Source organism: Schistocerca piceifrons, chromosome 3 (assembly GCF_021461385.2).
Source record: "Schistocerca piceifrons isolate TAMUIC-IGC-003096 chromosome 3, iqSchPice1.1, whole genome shotgun sequence".
Taxonomy (NCBI): Eukaryota; Metazoa; Arthropoda; class Insecta; order Orthoptera; family Acrididae; genus Schistocerca; species Schistocerca piceifrons.
The window spans coordinates 109,462,589-109,482,393 of NC_060140.1; the positions used below are offsets into that span (position 1 = coordinate 109,462,589).

At 38.8% G+C, this 19,805-nt stretch overlaps 1 protein-coding gene across 1 annotated transcript in view; it reads right to left on the reverse strand.

The window, feature by feature from the left end:
- The window catches only part of LOC124789902 (dynein regulatory complex subunit 3), a 73,681-nt gene extending 58,214 nt beyond the window's left edge, over positions 1 to 15,467 (reverse strand). Inside the window, exons 1-4 of the mRNA XM_047257419.1 lie at positions 15,308 to 15,467; positions 14,792 to 15,075; positions 14,517 to 14,689; positions 1,828 to 2,037 (exon numbers count right to left, since the gene is read on the reverse strand). Of these exons, the coding sequence (XP_047113375.1) occupies positions 1,828 to 2,037; positions 14,517 to 14,689; positions 14,792 to 15,075; positions 15,308 to 15,467 (827 nt within the window). The remainder of the gene's footprint in view (positions 1 to 1,827; positions 2,038 to 14,516; positions 14,690 to 14,791; positions 15,076 to 15,307) is intronic.
- Positions 15,468 to 19,805: the final 4,338 nt, after the last annotated feature.

Here is a 19,805-nt window from a genome sequence, read left to right on the forward strand (position 1 = left end):
AAGCCATCTCTTCCATGATCTTCCCCTCTGTCTTCTCCTTCTAGATTTGCAGTCTGTTCGATCTATTTTCTCATGCTCCGAATCAACTTGTGATCCATTCCTAGTTTCTTCATTTCTGAAATGATCTTCTCTGGTGCGACCTTTAACACTATAGAAACATCTCATTTCCACAGGCCAGATCCTGCTCATACCCTTTTGCATGGAAACCCTAGTTTCAGATCCATAATGCATTGTAGATACTGCCAAGACTTTGTAAAACTTGATCTGTTCCTCTTTTGCGGCTTTTTTGTAGCATATTTCTAATTCTTCCATGGGTTGAAATAAACTTTAGGATCTTGCTATCAACTACATCTTTGGAATTTCATCTCATGTTAACAGCCAAGATACTGAAAGTGGGTTAACTGTTCCACTTTTAAAATATTTGTTACAACTGTATATCTTACTGATGATTTTCTCTTGTTTTATTAATGGAGATGTTAATGTTACATTTAGAAGCCAACATATTAATATGACAAATGGCTCATTGAAGATTATCTTCATTTTCTTGGATTACTGTTTGATCATCTGTGCATAATAGAGTATTTAAACATTTCTCTCTATTGTTCTTTACACCATAGCAGCCAAATCAAGCACAAACATCACATGCATACTATGAAGCAGCACACACTCAGAATTAGCAGTTACAGCAATTATATTTATTTAGGCTGTAGTTTTCTCTTTTTGGTTCATGTGCCTCATTAATTTGAATGCTACTGACTGCTCTCCATAAACGTAATTTTAAATTTTGTTAACGAAAAATTTCAATGATTCCTGCTGCTTTGTCCTGGTTATATTTCTGGGTATATTTCTTTTCTTGCAATGTGTCAGAAGATGATCTTGAGAGTGTGACTGAAGATAAATATTATGCATTTGTGTGCATCTCGTTTTTCCTTTGCTTTTTGCTCTCTCTCTCTATGTCCTTAAATTTTAAGCCTTGCTATTTTTTGCATAATTGTTTTTCTGATCATCTTGTCACTGCTTTCAAAAGTGTATTTTTAATGGTTTGCGACTCTTCTTCAGTTGTAGCTCTTGCACTTATAATGGTTCATTTAATCAGCTAGTGTTGTTTGATAGAGATAGCTAATACTTTTCATTTGCAGGATGTGTATCATGTATTTTTCTACACAATACTGGAAGCTAAAATAAGTACTGTCTGCAGACTGTGTGTAGGTTTCAGTGTGAAGCTCTATATTGCAGTGCAAGTCTACAATGTGTTACCAGTAGACATCATTCACAAAATAAAAGAAATACCCAGATATTCAAAAATAAGTAAAAGAACACCTTATTGGCCACTCCTTGCACAATTTATCAGGTTATTTGGGCTCGCTGATGTAAGTTCCACTTAACTCTAATGCTTGTATTAAAGAGATCTTGACTTTGCCAGTATGCAGACAGCTGATAGTGTTCTGTGCAAAATTACATACATATTTTCAAGTAATAAATAAAAACGGAAGCTTAGTAGTATAAGAGAACAGGCAGCAGCATTTTTAAAACTAGGTATTTTTCCCTTAGTACACATATCTAAAATAATCTGGAAGTCATCCCCATAATTATCAATGTAAGTAAATTAGTAATACTCATAATTTGTTATTAGCACACTTTACAGATCATGATGTGTGAATGAATGAACATGAATTACTGGCTAAATGATCAAAAGGTTAAAAATATGAGATCAGGTACACCTGACATGGAAGTTTTTACCCAGCAATGAAATCACAGAATCAACAGCTGCAATAAAGTCTGTAAAAGTCAGACCTATTAATAACAATCACAAAACTAAAAGGATACTCATTACACACTTCCACAACTTCGTCATCCATTTTCAGGAGTGCTTGACCATCTCCATCATTTTCAAATAAAGCACTAAAGAGCTGATCACTGTCTAAATACTCTACAAATGCTGCTGTGTAGGATTTGAGCTTCCTTTCTTCTTCCTCCCTTAGTTTGATGTAGGCTGCTGTTTCAGCTTCTGTATCTTCAAGCTCTTTGAGAACATTGCTGTAACACAGAAAAGCATTCAGTGAAAATTCACACATACTACTAACTTCAAGTAAAAATAGCACGCAAACACTACTTTAACATCTGCATAGGCATAACAACACTGCTACACTATACAGTCAGTGCAGATACTTCATCAGCCGATGATGGCTCAATAATACCCAAGCAAGGGAAACCTTTGCAAGAAAAACTAACTCACTGTGTGAGTCAATCTATGGGAAGCAGAGAGTCTGAACTCAAATAGTGACAGGCATGGGATTACTCAGTATGCAGCAGGCATGCACATCTACTGGCTAACGGCTAAACACTCGGCAACAGCACACAGCATGAAGTGCAAAGCGAGGTCAACAGTGGTTGAACTTCAGGTAAACATTGGACCACCTGCAGGTAAAACCTCCACCAGTGGGTCTGCCCATACTATGTGTCACATGCGCCATCCAGGCCTCCATCATGATGTCCGTTGGTGGAGATACAAAATCCCTCCCCCAAGAGAAGGCCACACAGGGCCTTCTGCCACAGAACTGGAGAGGCTCCTGGAGAGTTTGGTAATAGACCAACAACTGAAGGAAGCCACTGGCTTCACTCAAGGCAGAGAAAGGCCCAAAGGCTGAGCTAAAGGGAGCTTATCAGCAGCAGTGGAGGCAACGCCACCACTGTCAGTGAGTTGGAGGAGGAGGAGGAGGAGGAGGAGGAGGAGGAGGGCAGATTAAAACCCATGGGCTCCACACTGGCAGGTGCAAATGTGTGGCTCAGTGGGGGCAGAGGCTGCAGGCAACAGGAGGATGCAGGGGGCATGGAGGGAGTGGCAACAGTGATGTACACCACTGCAAGTGGGATCCCCCTCCCAGAGCAAAGTCATGACTAACACTGCATCTGGTTGACCAGAAGACCATGGTGATGTGTCCCAATAGGGTGTGGGCAAACTGATTTGCATGGCAGGTCAGGTACTCCTTGTCAACATGTACCACAAAAAACTGCTGACCTTTGTGGCTCACACAACTCCTAGCAGCCACCACTACTGTTGTCCGCAGGACTAGGCGCAAACGGCAGATCCTGGAGGACAACACAGTTGTCAGTGGTGGTTTGCTGTGGCATGTGACTCAAGACGCAGCAAAGCCAGGAGACCTCACAGCCACCACCTGTACAAATGTTCTGTCACAGTGCACCCGTTGGCTGGATTCACCTAGCATACAGTCATAAGAGTCAACTATGCATCAGCACAGGAAGAGAGACACTCTAACTTCTTCATTTGGGTCTTAAATGTACACATGAAGTGCACAACCTCCAAATTAGAAGCCAGGTGAAATGGGGCATTAATCAGATGCCAGATACCACTATTAACACTTCTTCAAACTTCCAAAATACGAACAGCCTACAGTTATTGGACACAAGGATCCCCCAATGGCAATAATAACTGACAGCACACTAACAGTGGCAGTCGAAAATGTGGAGGATAGCTTGGCTTCTTACAGTAAATTGGACATTCATCAACCACCAACAACCACTTGCTGCCCAAAAATTGATGTGCACTCTGTCCCAAGGGTGCTCTGGGACTGACCAGGGAGAGAACTGGTTCTGTGCAAAGGCCCAATAAGCCCACACCTGATGTTCAACATCATGATCTATTGCTTGCCAGTAGATTTGATATGCATCCTGCATACGAATCATACAGCACTGCAATGCACGCAGAATATGGAGTGTGCAAGGATGCCACTTGACAGCATTGCTCCTGTATGGCAAGCAAGAGGACCCCTTGTACAACACCGAGCCAAACACATAGGAGGAAAAAGTACACAAAAGGATCACCAATGCGAATGTGAGAGCTTCCTGCCAATCAAACCCTGGAGCGTGTCCCACTGATAGCTGTGCTAGTGCATCAGCATTGGCATGCTGGGTGGTAGAATGATGACGAATATCACAGCAGTAGTTATTAAGAAAGAGGGCCCACCTTTGCAATCAATGTGCAGTCAGTCCTCTCCAGCACCTTGAAATGAGGGCCAAATAAGGAAACCAACAACTTGTCATCAGTGACGAGGAGGAACTGCACCCCATACAGGAAAATGTGAAACTTCTTAATTCTGAAAACAATAGCTCATGCCTCCTTTTCCACCTGTGAATAATTATACTGCGCAACAGAAAGCAGCTTTGAGGCATAAGGTATGGGCTATTTGGTGCCACCTGGGTTCCAATGGGACAGAACAGCACCAGTGCCATACTGCAATGTTTCATAGGCCAGGTTTAAAGGTCTACCCAGTGTAAAGAAAGCCAGACAGGGAGCGAAGCACAAACATTGCTTGGGAAACAGAAAAGTTCACTGACAATCTGCAAACCAGATAAACTGAATACTCTTCTGGCAAAGTCAGTTAAGGGGCCAGGCCTTGGGAATGAACTGAGTGTAATATGATACCTTACACAACATTGTGCGCTGGCAGGTTGACAATGGCATCAATGTGGTAATCAGTACATATGAGATAGTCCGCACAAGAGGTAGCACATTTAGAACACTCAAAACAGCACTTGCACAAGAGGCCCTGCATATCAGTGATCCAGGCCAAACATGACTGTCTAGGATGCTTGTGGTGCTGGTTAAACTGCCACCGTGCCACTATCACATGGCCTTGATGTCCAAAATACTGCTTAAGTAACTGACAAAGCTCATCAAAGGAGAGTTTCTTGAACTTGGTGGAGGGCTTCAAATTTTTGACGATTTCATACTGCTGAACAAGAAGGCAGCCTTTTCAATTGGATGGATAATACGCCTTACCTGGCAGTGCAGCAAGAACTGGCACAGGTAATTCTCCCTCCTTTCCATTGACTCATCAAAATTGGCAAATGGTATTGTGGGGCAGGGGGGAGGGGGCGTTGGTAGCAAATAAAACTGCATAGTGGGCACCAGGTCCTCCACTGGTGAGCCAAAGGCACAAAGCAAGTGCATATTCTGGTTTATCTGTGCCTGCATCTTCTGTTGCTGTTGATGATACATCTGCAACTGTTGCTGCTCCTTCTGTAGGTGCAATTGTTTCTGTCAGTACTGCAGAAATGCTGGATCCATGATGGTCCAACTTACCATTATGAAAAGGAGAAAAGAAAAGAATAGGGGCATCACAATGTAAGAATGTCTTTTGTTGCCACTTTAGCATCTGCACAGGCATAACAACACCACTACACAACATGATCATGAGCAGGCAGTTGTTTGACAATACCTGATCAACTGTATCCTGTGAGAAGAAAATGAACTCAGAGTGTCAATTGATGGGAGAGTTTGAACCCACTTGGAGACGGGCACAGAAATGACTCAGCACATGGGAGGTGCAGTTGGCTAGTGGCTAAGCAGTTAGCAACAACACAAGACATGGGCAGAAGGTGAGGTGCACAGAGTTTAAACTCTGGGTAAACTCTGGCTGGCCTGGCCTACTGCCACCTGAACGTAAACAGCTCCACCAGCAGGTCTGCCCATACTAAACATCAAGTGTGCCCTCCATGACGTATTCCACACTACCCCATTGTTCTACCCATATCAGCTCATCTGCCTCCATCGTAATGCCCACTGGTGGGAGTACCAAAACTACATTCATGAAGTACTTTGTCTTCACATGGGAATACCAAAACTACAGTCATATTTATTTATATCAATAACATACTTTTGGTTAAATTTTATTTCCATCCCCTTCCCACAATAAAGTGCACATATTCTGTAAACCTAAATATGATCTCTCTCTCTCTCTCTCTCTCTCTCTCTATCTATCTATCTCTCCCTCCACTTTTACAGTAGTGTAAGAGTGTTCCATATATTGTATCAATTTTAGAAACAAATAGAACTTTTTTTCTACAAGAGCTGGATATATGGTGGATACAGTGAGTCAACATTGTTAGTGACCTTGAGCTCTACCTATGTTTATTTTCTAGCATTTAACTGAATCCCTATTAGTAGACATACAAATCTACAAGGCCTTCGGATATACTTATCTTTGTCAATATTTCACTCAAAGTTACAGAACAATGGTTCAGTTTGATATCTGGAGTGATACCATGGTTTGAACAACAAACAAAAACTTTACAGAATGTTTGTCTACTGCTGATATCCAGTGAAAAACAAAAAGAACCTCTATGTGGAACACTCCAGTCTGCCGGCTATCAATATTGCCACTGTATAATTACTGAAAATGAAAATACACTGCCTCCCCTGTTTCTGTCAAATTAATCACTACTTTTCACTTTCAGATATTCAGCTGTCTTGCAATTGATCTTTTTTAGTTATGGCTTGTGATGCCATTGTTACACCACCAACTAAGTGATACATCACAACTACAACATGACCTTTAATTTTGATGACGTTTTATGTATTTTTTCAGGTGACTTACAATAGTCATTATACACTTGAGAAAATGCATGACACAAAGTCTCATTAATCTTTACTAATTATTAATACCAGTTTTGGTAAAAGACCATCTTCGCAGTATGAAAGTACACTAATACTATTCACATGCTATTACACATACTTACATGGAAAACTACATGTCAACTATAAATTTATCATAATGGTGAATCTTTAGCACAACAGTAAATGTTCTAAAACAAAAAAGCAGTAATCTACTAGACAGCAACTGAAACTCAATGATTGGATTTCATGATAAGAGAACAAATCTGAAATCAGATTTTGCAATATATTTTGAAGATTACTGATATATTTATAATGATGTTTTGATTAATTAAAATTACTTAAAAATCATGTTTAAGGTGAAAACAAATCAAGGTACCTCTTCTATTAGGCTTAGTGAGACTATTTCATGGAAGTTATCCCCCACAAAATCTATTACATCACTTTCAATAAGAAGTGGTTCTCACTGTCAATCAATGTTAGTAATGAAACTTCCTGGCACACAGTTTTAATCTGCCAGGAAGTTTCATATCAGTGCACACTCCGCTGCACTGTGAAAATCTCATTCTGGAAACATCCCCCAGGCTGTGGCTAAGCCATGTCTCCCCATATCCTTTCTTTCAGGAGTGCTAGTTCTGCAGCATTCGCAGAAGAGCTTCTGTAAAGTTTGGAAGGTAGGAGACAAGATACTGGCAGAAGTAAAGCTGTGAGGACGGGGCATGAGTCGTGCTTGGGTAGCTCAGTTGGTACTAAGCCCCTTCAAAAGTCTTCTGCTAAATGTGTTGTAATCTACTTTATGCAATATTCTTACCGTTTGCATCTGCTGGACAAATGTTCTACTTACTTCAGGTGCACTTCCTACAAAGATAATTATGTAAGACAACAGAAAATGAGAATATGTAAAATAAAACAAAACTCTTGTCTTCAGGTCAACACAATGGGAGATACTTCCAAGGATGTAGCATGCTAAACTGAACATCTTTATTAGTTTACTCAGTGTGCTGACTCAATATTTATTCTGGACCCCAAAGACTTCTCTCGGTATACAACCATTAATGTCTAGTTCTGCAGATAGAGAATCACTACTGCTCATTTGAAATTGCATACTATGAGCCTCTGTGGGACTAAGACATAAGACAGTTAGCTACGATCCACTCGTAGACCTGTTTAGCTATCATCTGATTTGTGATTGCTAAGACTGTTTGGACCCTTGATTAGGATACTTGAGATTCATTGTTGGCAAACATTTCAGTTTTTAAACTGCTCTTTAATGTCAATGGAATGTCACTGGCATAGGTGAGAAACAAAAATTGGTCCAGTACTGCTTCCATAGCACTCCATTCCTTTTTTGTTTATTTATTTACTTTTAACGCAGCCCACCATGAATTACTCTGCTGTGCCAACTTTTTGACCTGAGAGTAGCACTTGCAACAAACATGCTCAGTTATTTGCTGGATGCATTCCAATCCCTGTTTTCCCCATGCAGTTTTTACCTCTACAGCTCCCTCTAATACCATGGAAGCTATTCCCAGATACCTTAAGAGGTGTCCTCTCCTCCTGCCTCTACTCCTTGTCAGTGTTTTCCACATATTCCTTTCATAATCGATTCTGTGAAGAACCTCCTCATTCCTTACCTTATCAGTCCATCTTATTTTCGACAGTCTTCTTTGGCATCACATCTCAATTGTTTCAGTCCTCTGCTGTTCTGGGTTTCCCACAATGCTGTGCTCCAAACATATATTCTCATAAATTTCTTCCTCAGATCAAGGCCTATGTTTGATACTAGTGGACTTCTGTTGACAAGGAATGCCATTTTTGCCATTGCCAGTATGCTTTTTGTGTCCTCCTTACTCCATCTGTCATAGTTCATTTTACTACCTAGACAGCAAAATTGCTTAACTTTGTGATCCCCAATTCTGGTGTTAGGTTTCCCACTGTTCCTGTTTCTGCTACTTCTCATTATTTTTGTCTTTCTTCGATTTACTCTCAATCCATATTCCGTACCCATTAGACCGTTCATTCCATTCCACAGATCCTGTAATTCTTCTTCACTTTCACTGAGGAAAGCAATGTCTTCAGCAAATCTTAGCACTGATTATCCTTTCACCCTGAATTTGAATCCTGCACTGAAATCTTTCTTTTATTTGCATCATTGCTTCTTCAATTTATAGATTCAATGGTAGAGGTGCAAGGCTACATATATGCTTACACACTTTTTAAAATGAGCACTTTATTCTTGGTCTCCCACTCTTATTACTCCCTCTTGGTTTTTGTACATATTATATAATACCCATCTTTTTCTATACCTTACCCCTACTTTTCTCAGAGTTTCGAACATCTTGCATGATATCGCACTGTCAAACACTTTTTCCAGGTCAACAAATCCTATGAACATGTCTTGATTTGTCTTCAGTCTTGCCTCCATAATCAACTGCAACATCAGAATTGCCTCTCTGGTGCCTTCACCTTTCCTATAGCCAACACGACAGTCATCTAACACATCCTCAACTTTCTTTTCCATTCTTCTACATATTATTCTTGTCAGCAACTTGGATGCTTGAGCTGTTAAGCTGACTGTATGATAATTCTCCACTTGTTGGCTCTGGCTATCTTCGTAATTGTGTAGATGATGTTTTTCTGAAAGTCTGATGGCATGTCGCCAGTCTCATACATTCTACAGACCAAAGTGAATAGTTGTTTTGTTGCCATTTCCCCCAAATGATTTTAGGAATTCTGCTGGAATTTTATCTATCACTTCTGCCTTATTCGATCTTACGTTGACCAAATTCTGATTCTAATACTGGATCCCTGACCTCTTCTATGTTGACTTCTGTTTCTTCTTCTATCATGTCATCAGACAAGTCTTGCCCCTTGTAGAGGCCTTCAATGTACTCTTTCCACCTGTTCACCCTCTCTTCTGCATTTAACAGTAGAGTTCCCATTGCACTCTTAATGTTACCACTCTTGCTTTTAATTTCATCGAAGGTTCCTTTGACTTTCTTATATGCTGATTCAGTCCTTCTGACCATCATTTCTTTTTCGATTTCTTCATATTTTTGGAGCTGCCATTTCATTGTAGCTTCCCAGCACTTGCTATTTATTTCATTCATAAGTAACTTGTATTTCTTTATTCCTGAATTTCCACGAACATTTTTGTACTTCCTTCTTTCGTCAAGCACCCGAAGTATTTCTTCTGTTACCCACGGTTTCTTCGAGTTACCTTCTTTGCACCAATGTTTTCCTTTCTAGCTTCTGTGATTGCCCTTTTTAGAGATGGCCATTTGTTTTCAGCTAAACTGCCTCGTTAGCTATTGCTTAGAGAAAGTCATATCTCGTCATTCATTAGTACTTCCATATTCCACTTCTTTGCGCACAGATTCTTCCTGACTAGTCTCTTAAACTTCAGCCTGTTCTTCATCCCTACTAAATTGTGATCTGAGTCTATATCTGCTCCTGTGTAGGCCTTATGATCCAGTATCTGATTTTGGAATCTCTGCCTGACCATGATGTAATTTAACTGATATCTTCCTGTACCTACTTGCCTTTTCCAAGTATGACTCCTCCTCTTGTGATTCTTTAACAGAGTATTCACTATTACTAGCTGAAATTTATTGCAGAATTCAATTAGTCTTTTTCATCTCTCATTCCTAGTACCACGCTCATATTTTCCTGTAACCCTTTCTTCTACTCCTTCCCCTACTACCACATTCCAGTTTCCCATAATTATTAGATTTTCATCTCCCTTTATGTACCTGAACTATTGTTGTGACTTCTGGTTTGCTGTCAATTCTGATAAGAACAATCCTATCGCTGAACTGTTCACAGTAACTCACTCTCTGCCCTATGTTCCAGTCCTTAATGAATCCTACTCCTGTTACACCATCTTCTGTCACTGTCGATATTGCCCTACACTCATTTGAACAGAAATTCTTGTCTTCTTTACATTCCACTTCACTGACACTCACTATATCTAGAGTGGGCCTTAGCAATTCCCTTTTGAGATTTTCTAGCTTCCCTACCACATTGAGACTTTTGACAATCCATGCCCTGACTCATATAACATTATTCATCCACTAGTTATTCAATCTTTCTCTCATAATCACCTCCCCCTTGGCAGTCCCCTCCCAGAGATCCAAATGAGGGACTAGTTCGGAATCTTTTGCCAATGGAGAGATCGTCACAACACTTTATCAATTACAGGCCATACGTCCTGTGGATACACATTATGTGTCTTTTATACAGTGTTTTCCATTGCCTTCTGCAACCTCATGCCATTGATCATTGCTGATCCTTCCACGTTAGGGGCAGTTTCCCAACCCAAGGGGAAGAGAGTGCCCTTTGCCTCTATCCATTCCTCCATCTTCTTTGACAAGGCCATTGACTGAATGAGGGTGACTTCTTACGTTGGAAGCCTTTGGCCACCATTACTAATGATTTTTATTCAAAATTTAAGCTATGGTGGGGCCGAACCCAGGTCAGAGGACATTTTCATTATTAATAAAAAAAAAAAGCTACCCCTAGACCTTGGGTGCCTTAGATACAATCACTCAATGAAACCCTCTGCTGTCTGTCATTGAGATAAGATTCCATCATGCAAAAGGATGCCATTAATGCATTAACATTTCAATTTGCATGAGTCACAATTGGAATCACAATGATCACATAGGTTCAGTCATACGTAAAACAGATAATAAATTTTATTTCATTGGTAGGGTACTAGAAAAAGCAATCAGTTTAGAAAGGAGAAAGCTTTCAAAAACACTTGTGCATCTATGACCCATACCAAATAGGCCTAATAAGGGATACTGAACATATGCAAAGGACAAAACTAATGGTCATAGGTTTGACTGACTCAGAGGAGAGCACCACAGAAAAGCTGAAAAATGTGAACTGCCAAACAATTTAAGATGTATGTCCACTATTCCGCAGCAACCTATATTAAGTATCTAAAATCAGAATACATTAGAGATCTCTATGTATCACTTTTGTAGGGGCTGTAAATATTATTAGACCAATTACAAAAGGCACATAGGCATCCAAGCAGTCACTCTGGACATGCTACTTGTGTACATGAAACAGGAAGAAACCCTAATATGTGATGTAATGGAAAGAACCTATAGCCAAGCTCTTCACAGTGGTTTGTAGAGTATGAGTACAGACGCATGATTAATACTTACAGAATATTTTTCCCGTTACACATTCAACCTTGGTTATTCTAAAGCTAATATTAACTGATTTTGAAAAGAATGACATTTTTGTCATACTGGAGACATATGTGATTGGTCAAATTCTTGTTTTGAAAATAATTTATTTTCCAGCACAATCACAAAAATAAATTATCAGTTTTGGCCATCACCAGCCATAATCAGATCATAAAATGGATACCTATAGTATTTCACTCCAGCCACTGAGAAAACCACATTGTCAATTTCTATTTGAAATTCTGAGTGATACAGCAAAAAATAAACCACAAACTACCAACTATCCTATATCTTATAGATCAGCACTGGTACAACAAAAAATTCCAGATGTTATGCTCTTTTCTCATCCCTCCCTTTACAGAAGATACCTGCCTTCAGTTATACATAAATACCCTGTAATACTAAATTATTCTATCTCTAAAGGTCATTCTTAGCAGGAAGTAAATTTCATGATTAAAATAGGTAAAGTAAAATAGTCCATACATTTAATACTACACATCCATACACAAGTTATGGCTGCCCAGCATCTCACAAACTATGAAACTACTCATACTGGTGTCATGATTAATTCTGCCAATGTTGGAGTAATTATCTGTATCTACATCTATTCTCTTCAAACCACCATGAGGTGCATGCAGAGGGTACATCCCATTGTACCAGATATTAGGGTTTCTTCCTCTTCCATTTACATATGTAGCGCAGGAAGAATGACTGTTTGAATGTCTCTGTGCATATAGTAATTATTCCAATCTTATCCTCACAACACTATGTGAGTGATACAAAGGGGGTTGTAGTATATTCCTAGAGTTATCATTTAAGGTCAGATCTTGAAAATTTATTAACCAACTTTCTCATGATAGTTTCCAGCTATCTTCAAGAGTCTTCCAGATCAGTTCCTTCAGTATCTCTGACACTCTGCCACGGATCAAACAAACATTGACGCTGCCCTTCTCTGTATATGCTCAATATCCCCTGTTAGTTCTATTTGGTATGGGTTCCACATACTTGAACAATATTCTAGAATGCGTCATACGAGTGATTTGTACACAATCTCTTTTGTAGACTGACTGCACTTCCCCAATATTCTACCAATAAACGAAGTCTACCAACTGCTCTACCCACAATTAAGCCTAGGTGTTTATTCCATTCCATGACCCCACAAAGTGTTACACCCAGGTATTTGTATGAGTTGGCCAATTCCAACAGTGACTCATTTACATTATAGTCATAGAATGCTAGGTTCTTTCATTTTGCAAAGAGCACAATTTTAATTTCTGAACACTTAAAGCAAGTTTCCAGCCTCTGTACCACTTTGAAATCTTATCAAGATCTGACTGAATATTTATCCAGCATCTTTCAAACAGTACTTCATCATAGATAACTGCATCATCTGCAAACAGTCCAAGTTTACTATTAATATTGCTTGCATGGTCATTGACATACAACATGAACAGCAGGAGTACCTACACACTTCCCTGGGGCACACCTGAAGCTACTTCTACTTCTGATGATGACTCTCCATCCAAGATAACATGCTGCTTCCTCCCTAACAAAAAGTACTCAATGCAGTCACAAATTTCACTTTATACCCCATATGATGGTACTTTTGACAATAAGCATAGGTGTGCTACTGAGTCAAATGCTTTTCAGAAATCAGTATTGGATCTGCCTGACCACATTGAGCCAAAGCTTCCGGCATGTCATGTGAGAAAAGTGTGCGTTGGATTTCAAATGATTGATGTTTCCAGAATCCATGCTGGTTGGCACTGAGGAGGTCATTCTGTTCAAGATACCTCATTATGTTTGAGCTCAGAATATGTTCTAAGACCCTGGAACAAATTGATGTCAAGGATATTGAAAAGTAATTTTGTGCATCTCTTCTACTATCCTTCTTGTAGATGGGTGTGACTGTGCTTTTTTCCAAGAACAGGGCATGGTTTTTTGTTCAAGGGATCTACAACAGATTATAGTTGGAAGAGGAGATAACTCAACTGCACCTTTGTATCGCATCTGATGTGGATTCCATCGGGCCCTGGGGCTTCATTCAATTTTAACGATTCTAGCTGTATCTCAACACCACTGACACTAACACTTCATTCATATTTTTGTGGTACAAGGATTAAATTGGGCCAATTCTCCTGGGTTTTCCTTTGTAAAGGAACTTTTGAAAATGGAGTTATGCATTTCCACTTTTGCTTTACCACCCTCACTTTCAGTTCCTGTCCCATATGCTAGGAGCTGGACACTAACTTTGGTGCCACTAACAGCATTTACATATGACCACAATTTCTTTGGGTTTCATGAAACATAATTTGACATTATTCTGCTATGGTAGTCACTGAAGGCATCACAAATTGCTGTCTTGACAGCCAAATATGTCTCATTCAGCATCTCTCTATCTACGGCCCTAAACTTTGTTTAACACCTATATTACACACAAAACAAATAAATATACACTTTTTTATATATACTATATTTTAGTTGTGCTTATGACGAGGTGACAAAAACTGCTCTGCAACTGCTACTTGTACTCTAAAATACATAAAAATAATTTCAAATTCATCTAATTTTCTCTTTTTCTGATGAGATTACAAAAGCGTTGATACACACCATAAAATGCTTCAAGGCAACCATCAGCCCCCACAATGAAATATAAAGTCGTAAGTCCAGTACTGCCCAATATGGCTCCATAACAGGCATAAGAGCCACAAATAAATGGTAATTGCTTCTTAGTACAGTACTGTGACAATAGAATTCCCTCCCCTCTTTTTTTTAAACAAATTAGGTACCTATTTGGAATAATGACTGCCAGCTACACACTCAACACTGTGATTAAATTATGTAAAATTTCTTGTATAATTTGAAAGAAAGAAAAATTGCACAGTAGGATTCAGGTTTACCTGTACTTTTTTTTGGCAGCTTCTTTTTCATGTGGGTAAATAAATCGGTAATGGTAGTACATTAGCATTGGAAGACACGCATAAATGTATTCAGTGAAATCATCTTCTTGTGAACATGGATTCCCTTCCATTGTAAGAGATCGTAACAGAGGAAACCGCCTTAAATACACAACCTGAAAAATATCTTTCTTAATTAACTATCCTGATTTAGCAGTGTATACTATAATGCAATGTAAGTGTTGAAATATTTCCTTCACATACTAAATCGATCTTACACTATCTCTGCCATCTATTCTGTTTCTTCCAATGCTAAACAGTTTTAGATTGATTAACTGGTCCATATTTTCTACTTTTTTAATATTATTTTCATAAACTGTGAGTATTTCAAGCTTTGTAAGTTTTTCCAGATTTTCTAAAACCTCGATCTGATTGAAAGATAAATCCAGCTCTTTCAGATTTACAAGCGCATCCAAATTCTCTATCTTCTGAATAATATTTAATGTAAGTTGCAGTTTCACTAGGGATGTCATCATCCATAAATTGTCGATTCTAAGAATATCTGAAACGTATAAAATGCAGTATTTTTGTCATTAACAAAACTTATTATATATATTGTATTCTGCTCTATGAACTATGAACTAATTCGTAATATTTGTATTTGTTTTGTTGATTCTAAGAACATCTGAAACGTATAAAATGCAACATTTCTGTCATCAACAAAACTATTACATATGTATTGCATTCTACACTATCAATAACGAACTAATTCTTAAATTTCTATTTTTACTGACTCAGGTCCTCTAGTCGAATTGTGTGAACTTTCTCCAAAACTATTCCATCTCTCAAAAATACTTTTCCGGCTTCTCCGACAGGTGCTTGTTGCATAACCAAATTCTTTAATAGATCCGTATCTATAACTCCAGGTTCCGGATTATCGTGTATGACACTCATCTTGAGCTAAAAATTCAGCAATCCTCAGTCTTCTTATGAAATTAAACGAACTTACAATTGCAAACTCGTAACTTTCCAATTACAGCTGTCCCGTGAGTTGTTATAGCAACATGTTTCTGTGTGTGACGGAATTATGGACGAGCGAAACTGAGCGGAATGAAGCAGCAATTTATGCTTACAGGGGCCCTCACACGCTCTTCATTTATTGCGCAACAATATTGTGTCAATACATTGCGCGAAAGAGCTAGGCCAACAACGACACAATAATTCTGTGCAATATTTATGCACGGGACGGCAGAATTCTGCCTTCAGGGCGAAAACGTAGGCGCTCGATAATGTGCAACTTGTACGTTTTGTGATTGAGTTACTTGCAAGCAGAAATTATGCAGAAAGTGTGAAATAAATCTGAAATATTTCAAGGAAACATTTCAATAGGCTACAGGCTCTTTCACAGCAGCATAGAGCCGTAAACCTAATCAGACAACGTTTATTATTAAAGAATTTGGCCACTTATAGACCGCTTAGAAGTATTGCATGGTGTTTTAATATACATCCTCTAGCCCACTTCCTGATCTCATGTCATTTAGTTTTATAGTTCTTTACGGGAATTCGTTCTGGTCGGATTGAACTTCTCTCGGTCTCGGCAGGAACTGGAGTTCATTGCGCACATTTGCCATAGAAAACGAGCCAAGTTAAAGATGATAAGGGAAAAACGGTGCTACTAACAATGGTATTTGTTTCGCTTAAACGACAGATTGTCCTAATCCATAGCCAAGTCGTAAGATCTGTCGGATGATCGCAAGTGGACGGACAATTTTCAGTGTGTTGAATCGCAGTCGATGAATCGACCTTAGCGCATAGGTAACAGGTATCGACCATGAGTAGCTTTCGGCTGCTTGGATCCGATCCTTCACGCTCACGGGAAGAGCCGAAGTGGCACGAGGCAGCAGAAGCTAAAATTCGGGCTATTTAGGGGATTGCTGCCTGACATGATGACATCAAAAACTGCAAGAAGTGCTCGAAAATTTTGTGTATCTGTTGAGTGTGTAGTTTTCGTTGACGTCGCATAAAAATTTTTAGGTGTGGTTTAAGTACGAAGTTTTCTCCTTTTTGGAACTGGGACAGAACCTTCAGAAACATGATGAATGAAGATAAAAAATACAAATGTTCAGAGTGCGGAAGAAGCTATAATTATAACAAGAATCTGAGGAAACACGTATCACAGGCGCATCTAGGAATGTTAAGCGATATCGCTCCGGAATTAAAGATGCAAAAGTGTTATAAATTTTTGTGTAGTGTATGTGGTAAACAGTTCAACCAGAAGCGCAATTTAATGTGCCACGAAAGAAACGCACATGCATCGGAGAATAGTTGTATAAAAATAAGATGTGCATTGTGCGATATTTCAGTCCTTTCGAAGAAATGCTATTACGATCACTTATCAGTAATACATGATGTATCGATAACATCAGAGGAGACTGAATTTGCATCTTTCCAGGAATTCGGTGACTGGAAGCAACAGACTGAGAAAAAGACGATGTCATTTTATGTCAAAAAGCGTGGAGCCTATTGCACTTCAGATAACGTCGTACGGCTTTTCTTTGTATGTCACCCTTCAGGACAGTTTTTATCTAAAAGTAAGGGCATACGCAACATGAAAACACAAGGAACAAACAAAATAGGTGGTGTCTGTCCTTCCAGCCTTGAAGTAACCGAGACTAGAGATGGTAGCTGCAAAGTAAAGCACGTTATTACTCATGTGGGGCATCAAAATGTTATTAGTTATTTAGATTTTGACATAAGCTGAAAGAAACAAGCCAAGCTGTTCACATAGCAAAGAGTATTCCAAGCCATCCGATACTCGATAAAATAAAACATCCTTTGTCTTATTCCAAGTTAGTGACACCATCTGATAAAAAAAGAGATTAATGCGGTACTGAGAAGTATACTAAATCGATGTCACGAGACATAAAGACTGCGGCACCAGTGTAGAAGAGTGGGTTAACGAATTAGTGCTAACGATAACCCGTATGTCTTGTTCTACAAGACTTGAGAGAAGGGAAGACTTTCCTCATTATGAATAGGAAGTACAACAGTTGACTATATTTGCATTGGTGGAACTAATGATTTTTAACTGATATCTCTACTTGTGCATGATGGCATGAGACAAGGTTTTCCTTGAGCTTTCATATTTCAAAATTTTCTGTACAAGAGGTGCTATATAAAAAAATGCACCGTCAGGTGTTAGTCAGATTTCACTTGCGTTGTTTTATAATGCTTAGTTTTAACAGATGGAAGAACCAGTAATAAGACTGTTTTGTTGACCTACTTATTTTATTTATCACACAATTCAATAGAACTGGTTCACAGTTATGTATAAGGCCTCCTCCTTGAAATCTTGTTTGTGGTGACAGACTGATCTGCATCACAGCTTGAGGTCTACGTTAGGTTGGAAGCTGATGATTTGGTTATGATTTAGCGAAGCCAACGAATGTGAAATCTGCTTGTGGTAACAAATTGACCAGTAGAGAAGCTTATGTTTACGTTCATGGCATATTGAAAAATGCAAGAAGGGGGGTGGGGGGCAAGGTCCAAAATGTAACTTCAATGTGTACCTGTATGTGTCAGACAAATTACAGAAATAATATATATGTATATAAAGTAGGTGATGATGCAGAATGAAGTTGAGCATGAGCTTATCAGTGGGACCACCCCAGCATTCATCTTAGCAGCTTGGAAAACCCATGTCCCGATACTTGGACCAGTGCACATGCTAATTCTCCCAAATGTGAGCTCAGTGCACTAACAATGGCTTAGCTACCTTGTTGAGAGCATGATTGGAAGGGAAGCCACATATGCATAGTCAACAAGGAGATTGAAATGCACTGACAGGGCGTGGAGAAAAGATATATGCATTAAAATAAATTGAAGGAAAGAGAAGCTAAAACTTTTCAGTTAGTGAGAAGTTTAGTGCAAGAAGGAGAAGTTATAACTTTTGAGCACACATTTCCTTTAGCACTGCAGTAATTGACTTCATAACCTATTACAGCTGTGTCTGGATTGTGTATCCAAAACTGTTATTCTAAAAACATCTGAATTTGGCAGAGGTCTACTGTTACAGAACTAATATTGGTATTAACAGAAACATTCTTGTTGAATGAATGCACTGAACAATAAAATACATGTGTTTACTTGGCAGAAATGTGAAACAATGTGACAAACCCATAAGTGCATCAATAAGTTTAACTAGGAACCAGTTATGTAACAGACTCATTATCCTGACAGAGCAAAAATTCACAGGCAAACTCAAAGATATTTGAGGAAAGCACAACTTTAAACAGAAGTGGTTCCTGAACACATGGTTGAAGAATGAAAATACTGGCTTGTACCAGCTACTTCTGAGGTAAATGTCACTTATTTTGTTCAGAAAAAAATTTATGGCTGTAGCTTCAAATTACTTTGTTTTGCATGCCAAGCCTGCATCCATCAATACACATGATCACACATAGATTCCAATATCAGGTGAAACATACATAAGAATATTCTTTCTGCCATTGCTTCTGAAGTTACGAGCAGTCACACATTATGTCTTGGGTCTTGATGGGGTCTTCCCAGACCAAAATTACCCTCCCATCTTGCCCAGAAATAGATCTCCTCCAACTTGTCTCTCCAGTCACCTACAATCCATCATATATCCACTGACTGCCCACGAACGAGCGTCCCTTTGTGACTCAACCAACCATGACTGGAGCAACTGAATCACATTCTCTCTATGGTTTCAGCTACCTCTTATCGTACCCCGAGAGAGAAATATTCTCCTGCCTATCCTCCCTATCTTTCCCTCTGTAGTATTCCATTGCCCACCCAATCTTTGTAGTATCCTTGTCTAGCCCTGCTCCCAGTCACTTGCCCCATGACACATTCTCCTGTAATATACTTAACCTACAGAACATTTTTGTACTTCGTAAGTTATCCTCTTGTCTGTTACTTAAAAGTAAACACCATTTATAGCAAAATTGAAATTGTTAATATTTAATTCAGGTTTTATTAAAAAATTGTTGATGTGTAATGTTAAGCAGAGGTAAACATTGCTTCCCTATGGTACTTCGTCAAACTTATACAAAACATTTCTGTTATTCATAAATAACTTTCACATTTATCAATAACAACAGGAAACTCTTTCCTTTGATCATGATGAAGAACATTTTGTTGAGTAAAAAATAACAGTAATTATACATACTCTTTAAGTTTGTGTATTTAAACTGTACTTGCATCAAAAATAATTGCTTTGGTTACATAATTACTTGTAAAAACCAATTTATATTCCGTAAGGATATA